The 9,310-nt window shown below is 37.8% G+C and overlaps 1 protein-coding gene across 2 annotated transcripts in view; it reads right to left on the bottom strand.

Moving 5' to 3' along the window:
- Positions 1–594: 594 nt before the first annotated feature.
- Positions 595–9,310, bottom strand: part of METTL14 (methyltransferase 14, N6-adenosine-methyltransferase subunit) — a 30,684-nt gene continuing 21,968 nt past the window's right edge. For both annotated transcript variants that reach the window (XM_007054445.4, XM_037897116.2), the window contains exons 9-11: positions 9,110–9,226; positions 5,812–6,022; positions 595–2,353 (exon numbers count right to left, since the gene is read on the bottom strand). In XM_007054445.4, coding sequence (XP_007054507.2) covers positions 2,040–2,353; positions 5,812–6,022; positions 9,110–9,226 — 642 coding nt within the window. In that variant the 3' untranslated portion in view covers positions 595–2,039. The remainder of the gene's footprint in view (positions 2,354–5,811; positions 6,023–9,109; positions 9,227–9,310) is intronic.

The raw sequence follows: 9,310 nt of genomic DNA, 5'->3' as shown, positions 1-9,310 counted from the left end.
AAGAAAGCACTGGGTTAATATCATTTTCCTCCTCACCTTACAGAAGTTGTTTTCAGTGGCATGAGGGTGCCATCTGTAATGTTGAGCATGTACAACAGTCGAAGGTTGTGGCCCACAACTATTAAGCATTCTGGGCTTGTTCCAGAATCTTGTTCCAGAATCTGCAAGCATCACTGATGTTCAAATGAGCTACTGATATTCTAGAAAATCAAGGATTCAAGGACCCCAACTCAACCAACTTCTACTTCGAGTCACTCCTCAGCTTTGCAGATGTGACAAGTAGAAGTACAATGTATATAGTGGAGAGATTTATTCACCTATTACCAATTGTCATTTACAGTTACTAAAATCAGAGTCCAGTAAACTGTCCAAATTATAAAGCGCGGGGGGCAGGGAGGAGGATGTGTGTGTTAAAAAAAACCATTAAGCAAAAAAATGATGGGAGATTTCATCCATTAACACAATAGGAACCTCTGTTCCTTTATAAAGAAAAGCTGAATTGTCTAAGCAGAAAACCAACAAAATAAAACTTTAAAGGCAAACTGAAGAATGAATAAAATCTACATTTAAATAAAACCAAAAAATTCTAGAAAATATTAGGAAAGATGTTTATCAAAAACAATACTGAAATAAATTTCATTATTCACCACTTTACAGGACATTCATTTAAAAGTTCAGTAGATAAGTAGTACAAGAGTCCTAGGGACAAATTCTAGTCCCGATGAAATCCATAGCAAAATCTCTTGGACTTCAGTGGGGCCAGGATTTGTTCATATGCATCAAGTACTGTACAACTGATTTACAGAGCTGGCTTATCTAAAAACAAATACCACACAGTTACAATAAAGGTGAATCACTTTCTCTTTCAAAGTTGTATTCTGAAGCTGATTTTCTATAAGACATTCTCATCCACACATCACTTACTATTTAAAGATCCACTGGCAAAGCAAAGCTTGAACACAATTTTTCAATCTCTGAGCATCGTGTTTGCAGGTGGAGTTTATCCAGATTTCTCTGGAAGCACTTTCCCTCTTTATGGCTTTCTCCCCTTTCCCCAAATACTACCTCCACTGGGGCGGTTTCATTATTCATACTGCATTTATTTTGTAATAAAAACTTGGCTTTCCCTAGTCACGAATAAGACAGTAAACAGGCAAAGGGCAAGATTCTCTACGTTAAATCAATGCATGTCTACGTAAACAAAAGTCCTAGAACAAATATGGATGACTGCCACTTTTTGCTTTCCATGAAGCATTACAAGTGACAACATAGAATTGTTTCTGGTTTTTCAGTCCAAATATCAAAGATAAAAATGTTCTAAATATATTTGACAAGTGAAAAATAAAAATACTACAAAACTACTCCCAGGAATGACTGGGGAAATTTAAAACAAATAGAAAAAAATAGAGCTCTATTTATTCAATATTACTCCTCTGTTTAGTTATGAATATAGGGGAGGAAGAAATAAATGCTATTATAGACACACCATTTTTCCTTCCATAAATACAATGCAAGTCTGTATCATCATCATGCAAATTCAAATTGCATCTCTGAGTCCTGACCCATCATATTGATAATGGAAAGAAACTGATACCTACACAAAAGGTAAGGGGGGGGGGGGAAATCTGTTCAGCGTTTATAGGGAAGCATTAAAGAAAAAAGCTGAAAGATTTTTTATTTTTTTTTAAGTTGGAAAAGATCAGAGCAAATGACTCCTCTTCAAATCCTTTTCACAGCTTGGGGAGATAACCCCTTCTGATGTTCCCAGGCTGCTCTGACCTCCTTCCTGGTGAATGAAAGCTGCCAGGAGGCTTCTCAGCTCATTGCCATCAGGTGCTGGATCCCAACTGCCAAATAAGGTGATGTGCCAGATGTGGGCAGGCAAAGTATCTGGAACTGCTTGCAGAAAGCACACTCAATTAAAAAAAAGTCATCTGGATTGAGTCCCTGGAATGACTCATCTTGGTGGAAACAGCACTAAAAAGATATGAAGAAGAAGAGGCATAGGACCAGAGGGAGAACTAATGACTCAAATGTAATCAACGTGGGGGGAAGCCTCCCCTGTGGGTACCTCCGCGGCCCCCTCTGAATCCACCCCTTTCACCCCGGAAATTAGTTCTATTCCTCTCTCTGCCTCTCTCTCCGCGGCCAGCTGAAGTCCCGCCTCTTCCTCCTCCCCTAGGAGCTCCACCTCCTCGGTCCGACTTGGATTTTGGAGGTGGTGATTTAGGTCGAAGTCGCTCAATCTCTTCTGTACAACCAGTCAGATCGGAATTTGGAGCCGTGAAGTAGGAGGCATAGGTTTCTGCATTAAAGTTACTGTTTGTGAGGGTGGGTCCCACAGTCAGCCAGCCTAAAGAAAAAACAGAAGATAAAAAGTTAGCAAGAACAGCAAACTGAATTTTATGCTTTAAGGACAAACTCGTTTTTTCTTAACATCTTCATGTGGATGTTGGATAAAGCTCTTGAGTTGATAGTAATGTTTTCTGAAAAACAGTTTTCTTAGGTCTATAAGAAGCAGCCAACAGTGAACCCTTCTAAAAAAACAAGTCTGCACGGGAAAGTTCCCAACTTATGGAAATGTGAATATTTCAGTTGGAAATTTACACTGGGTTGAGTGGCAAGGCAAGTGAGGTAATATCTTTTATTAGACCATGTTCTACTGGTGAGAGAGACAAGCTTTCAAGATCCACAGAGCTCTTCTCTTTCATCAACAGAAACTGATCCAAAAAAAGATATGACCTCACCCAAGTTGTCTCTCTCCTATCCTGGGACAAATACAGCTACAGCAACACTACAAACAACTTGGTTGAGCAGGCATGTATGTGAATGCATAGTCCTTAAATTGACTAATTTACTTAAGAATCAAAATACCACTCAGGGAAAATGAAGTTACCAGAAAGATATTCAGGTTTAAGTCTGTACTGTACCTCATGACACTATGAGCTATATAAGTGGTCCAGTACTTCACCCACCAAAGAGAATTCCTGGAAACTGAACTTCCAGTTATATATCACTTACTAATGAGAAAGACAGGGTTTAGTGGACTGAGTGCTAGCAACAAGGAACAAATTAAAATCCAGGCTCTAATACTAACTTCCTGACCTTTGCCAGGGTCAACTAAAACTTTGCATCACTCCCCCCAGGTCCCAATTTTAAAATAGGGAATAAAAATACTGGGTTAGGTTTACATCCATCAGTGTTGTGAGGATTTGTTAGAAGTTGTTTGCAAAGCAGTCTGAAGATGAAAAACGCTACTTAAGTGCTAATCATCACTGGCGAGCAAAAGCGTGCTCTGCCAATTTTTGCCATTGCCTTAACTAACAAAAGAGTGGGGCCACTGTTATTCTACTGAGCTAAATATATTGTAATTAAGCATACAATACAGTTCCAAAGAACATGAGGGCCCGTCACTAGCTTAAAATACAGAAGCAGCCCAGTAGGTGACTAGAACATGAGATTAACAAAGTTATGTGAATCTCTGCAGTACAGTCAAAAGAAGCCTCAAGGATGCAATGTTCTCTCTCCCTCAAAGACAGGTAAAACTAAATTAAGACCGAGAACACCATCTAGAGAACAGTGGAAGGCTGACTAGATATAACAGAAGCTGGTTAGTAATAGATGTAACTTGCTACTGAAGAAGCCAGGCTACACGTTTGGGAGTGTACTGTTTGCAGGTGTTGTACCATTCTCCTTCCCATCCCAGATGGACTAATTTTGTTTTTATAATAAAAGCAAGCCTTAGCTCTTACAAATCGCAAGGCATAACATGTCTGCATAGTGTAATGCACTTCCCTAGTTTAGTGAAAATTAGTTACTCCCATTTACTGCAACACATTGTTTTAATAAGAAAGCTACTTAGAGTCCATAGAAATTGAGACCGCAGCTTTGGAAGTTCCCTCGCAAATATGCATTTTCTTTTTAATAAATGTGTTACTATGCTGAACAAGTTGTTTGTGTATCCCATTAGTCTGAGCTTTGGATATTAATCTTAGCAGTCAGTCATTAACCAGGGGATAACATTCAGTGAGAGTAACAGCCGGAGTCAGCTGATTTTAACTATCTTAAGAATGGTAACCATTCCTCTGGCAACTAAAATGCTTTTTTAAAACCAAATCCAGTTAGACTGCCAAAATCCACTTTGTGTAAGGTTAAAATAGCATCTACTAGTGTTGCAAAACTTGGTAACAAGTGGACATGAGAACGAATTCTATTCTAAGTCAACACATTTTTCCTAGTGAAACTGCATTTCATTCAGGAAAGCGATGAAGGGAAGGGCCCACGACAGAGGAAATGTGCAACATTTTAGACTGAAAGTAACCTCAAAAGGCCTAATGCATGCACTGGTAACTTCTAGACTAGGCACGCAGTGGCTGTTGTAGTTTTAGACTTGGAGCCAATACAGGGACGTGTCAAATTGCTGGCAATGCCATTCAAGCTCACATGGCTAACCAAGGTAAAATAGTTTTCAGGAAAGAAGCCACACATAGGTCATGATTCTGACAAGGTGTAAAAAGCCATCATAGCAATCAAAGTATTTTATCTGACATTAGCTCAGCAATAATGAGGAAGAATACTTATAGCTGGCGAGGATGTTGAAGAAAGGCATCCCTCTCCCTCTAAAAGCAACAGCTGCCACAGACTTTCCAGATTCAGCTGCTTTTTAGTGATTGCTTGGTTGGTGATGTGGGAGGAAATCTGTTCTTAATTTACTTGAAATCTATCACCTGGCCTGGGACACATCTGTCTAAAAAGCTCTTTAGGATATTCACACAGATGAGAATTTACAACCAGCAGTGAGTGTTATTTTCTACCTTGCACATGATAAAGACATTCACTTTCCAAAGCCGCTATGGAGTTTGGTCTTCTATTTCTTTTTTAAAATGAAGTCTGACAACAGAGGAACGACATATCAAAATGGCTTTAAAAGGTATAATGTGTTTTGGAACAGTTTAAGCACAGACACATTATACTAATAAGTTTGTACAAAAAAGCTTGTAAACCTGGAGTTATGGCATTTTGTTCATTTTTAAAAGTAGACACAAATATCTGTACATTTTTAAAAGACAACTTACTAGTAAGCAGTGCTAAGCTGGATTCTTGGTCTGTCGCTGTACCCCTCACCGGTAGCCACATAAGCAGCAGCAGAAGTTATAACCCTAGAAACAGAATAACCTCCATACACCACTCCAGCAAGAGAGGGGAAGGTACATCCCTTTCTTTGTGTGTATACTGTTCCATCTATAGATACACACCCTAATCTGCACTTGCAAGTGTCTCTCCTATTCTGATCAGTAGTGGGGGGGGGGAGGGTCGGCAATAGCCCACGACTAATACTAGGGTACAATTCCTATGCTTCTTCACTGCTGGCAGAGTTCCCCAAATATGGCAAGTGGTGGAATGATTCCCCACTTTCCCCGCCACCTCCCCGCAGCCTGCACTCTCCACAATCACCAGAGTGGAAATCTTGTTTGCAAGGTGGAAGTCTTCTGCCCAACAGATCCTATGTCCTCCCGCTGGATGAGCTCCATGTTGGAATCACCACCACAAAATTTACTGTTGGCCACATGGCTTCTTTCAGTCAGATAAGGATTACTGAAATCCCTTTTATTGGACTCTTTAAGGTTAACATGACATCTGTGACTAGTACAAACCTCAGCAATATAAATGTACATTAGACTAAATTCTATTTTGTATCAATGTTTTCTTTCTGACCTCATGAAATTCCAACTTATATGGAAGTTATCAAGGGAAGGGACAATCAGATTAAGTGAACTTTCACTTATTTCATAAAATAAATAGAACATCTACCTGGTCGGATTGTACTATCCCTTCCAAAAAGATGAAGGCGTCTTCTTCCAAGGCAGAAGTGTTCAATGATGTGAAAAATCTCTACAGGTTTTTCTATGTTGCCAATCTCAGGCTCTTCAGTGATAATTAAGTCAATATCAACATTAGCATGGATGAAGTCACCATCTGTACTACGGCGGACTGTTCCTTTAATACCCATAAGGCAGTGTTCCTAGACAGAACAAAAAAAAAAATTATGGAGGGTGTCTCATCCTGAAAGATTCTAAAGCCCATTACAAACCATATATGTTCAATGCAATCATCTCTGGATTTTGAGAACTGAATAGTGCACAGCACAATAAAGTGCAGAAAATGTTCTAGCAAAGCCACATGGCAAACTCCTATCTTTATGATAATCATATAGGACTGACCCAATATGAACTGTTTTTAAGGTCTTATCCAAAAGAATGGAACAAACAGAAAAGGTACCAAAAACCCTTCTAAAACAATGAGAAAAGAGATCCTAATTTAAAGAGTTTCTGATTGTGGTCCCTTTTCTCAAAGTCACACAGTGCTGCAAATCAAATTATTCATGGTCTGAAACAGGAATTTATTATGAACTCTAAAACTGTTTCAGATTATCATGAAGAGGTCTAAGGTGGAAAGGAGTCCTTAAGCAGATTTCCTGAATCCAGTACAGTGCAAGCTGGTGCTACAAACCGTACAGAGTCAGACAGCTCAATGCTGTTTCTCCTTCATTTTATTATGCATTGGCACAAACATTAAATTAAATCATGATGTTAAGGTAACCTGTGAAAAGAAGACTCCATAATTTTTCTCCTTTATGGCCATGAAAGGATCAAACAATAGAAATGAGAGTAACAGCCAGTCCTTTACAGATTTCTTTTCATAGTATGCCTTTTACAAAGCTGGTCTCCATCCACCAATTCCTTCCTATAGCCACCATAGTATACAAAAAAATAAAACCAGTGTAAAGTGATTAGTACAGTTTGAATCAAAGAACAGTATAATGCTTGAATTAAATGAAACAAGCACTATGTTTCTTTTCCTTCTATAACATAGTAGGAAGTGACCAACAGAGGATCTACAAATGGGGAATCTCCTTACTGGATATGAGAGGAAATGAGGGCTGTGCATATTGATGTCAGAGTTCTGTTTCTGTGAGTACTACATTCCAATGAGAAATTTTCCTCAGATCATAAAACACTGATTTACTAAGCATCACCAGATGGTTCTCAAAATTGCAGACAGTGTATAATCATTTCCAGATTTTTGGCAGAAGGGCTAGGGGTTAGAGAGCGACTGCAAAGAAGCAAAGAAAAAGTGATCTATCCAACATACTGAGCTTACTGACAGCACTTACGTTTTAGGTTTTACCATTTCTCAGACAAATATTCAAGTAGAATAGGATGGAGCACAGAAAATCCCTAGGCAAATCACCCATCATGCCAAGATTGATAAACCTGGTGGTTACCAGCATATCAGTGAAAAACAATCTTTCTAACATAGGGAATACGGTTTATAAATGCCTCAGGTATACATTACATTTAAGTAATATCTCTCAATGTAGGTTGTATCAACTTCTTGTCTTAAGTTTTGACACTTGATACTGTATAGAAATACTATCAGTGAATATTCCCTTCTTCACATTTGACAGAGAATATGAACTTGGCCATCTGACAGATCAGAATAAAATTGGCTCTAATTTCCCCACATATTCTTGTTATATAACCAATTCTGACACCAACCTTGATACCAAATTCATGTATACACAACAGTACACAGGCAAATTCTCAGTTACCAGCATCAACAACCTAACTCCTTTGACAAAACAACATGAACCTTATCTATCTCCAATGTACATAAAACCCTTATTTTTATTCATGAAGAAGTTGTAAAACATCTGGCCTTTAACCACCATACACAATAAATATACACCCACACCTACCCATATTTACGTTAGAAAAGCATATAAAGGACTGGTCCAAATCCCATTTAAGTCAAAGAAGTAAAAGTTGGATCACAACTAAAATAGTAACAACCATTGAGATTCTGCTTAATGATTTAAGCATATCAATTGGTGATCAGGTTAGTGAAATTTTAAATTGTTATAAGCCAGGCATTGAGAGACAGCTCCCTGTACTCACTAAAACAAATGTGTTCCGATTACTATGTTAAATGAAATATCCTAAAACAGTTCCTAACAACTGTGGCCTATTTATGATTACCACTATGACTCTCACATAATACGTTGTTAAGCTTTCTAACCTACAACCTACTCTTACTACACTACTCATTCAAATACGCATCTAATTTAGTCTACATCATCAAGTAAATATTTAATTTGAACCAAAGTTTATCGTGCATCCATATGCAGTGAAAAGCCTCTTGTAGGACACTGGGAGATGGCTGTTATACAGCTGTAGTCCTTAAGGTCATGTTCTTTAAAAAAGTAGTAGAACATGCCTGTGTATGTTTTTCAACAGGATTTTTACTGTCAAAGTTAGATTAATAATGTGCCTTTACAGTGCCCATGTCAATTTATAACTGCAAGCTTTAAATGTTTAAATAAACATCTTTAAATAAATAAATACTCAAGTTCTATAGTCAAACTAAGTAATTTAATCAAAAGCTGCTGTTCCCAAAAAACCTATTGCCATTCTGATTTGGAAGGAGGTTTGTTTCTAAGCAACTGGTGTGCTCCAGAATTAAATAAATCAATCAGTTTCTATACAGGACTAATCTAAATCCCAGCCCAATTTCCATCTGTCATTTGAGCAAGTAATGAGGGGAAACATTTGTGAAGCCAGCATTTGTTCATGTAACGTGTATCATTTACATTTCAATAGTGGTTTTTAAAATCTGACAGCCTAAAAGTCAAAAACAATCAACTCTACCAACAGGTAGGCATAATGAAAACAATAGAAAATTGTATACAGCTTTCATCTTCCTGCAGGTTGATAAACGGGAAAGCATTTCTATGATTCCCTTTCCTGTCTATCAACATTTCAACGAGACTTGAATGAATAAGAACATTCAGAAAATCATAAAAGAACTTCCTAAAGCAACATTAGATGTGGATGATGACTGTATATTTAATCAAATTGAGTAAAGAATCTAGAATTGATGAAAAATTAATTACCCATTCTGTGAAAACCAATCTATGCAAGAAAGTAAAAAATCTAAAATCCTAGCACCTATTTTTCTGAAACTACAGAGACCACCAATTGCCATAGAGCACCTGGTGTTTTTTTAAATCAACTGAGGAGGGAGGAGAAAAATTCAGCCAGAGCTGTACCTTTGTTCTTTGGAAAACAGCTTTAGGGTCCAGAGTCTTCGTCTTTCCAGGATTGTTTTTATTGGTTTTAATCCAACAAATATCTTCACATCGTCTGTAACCCCACTTGCGTAGACACTAAAATATTTAAACAAGAATAGTCACAAAGATAAAAGATGCTTGTATTATATCAAATACTGGAACAATGTATTTAAGAATTAA

This window comes from Chelonia mydas, chromosome 4 (assembly GCF_015237465.2).
Source record: "Chelonia mydas isolate rCheMyd1 chromosome 4, rCheMyd1.pri.v2, whole genome shotgun sequence".
Taxonomy (NCBI): Eukaryota; Metazoa; Chordata; order Testudines; family Cheloniidae; genus Chelonia; species Chelonia mydas.
This window is presented reverse-complemented; position numbering and strand designations above follow the sequence as displayed.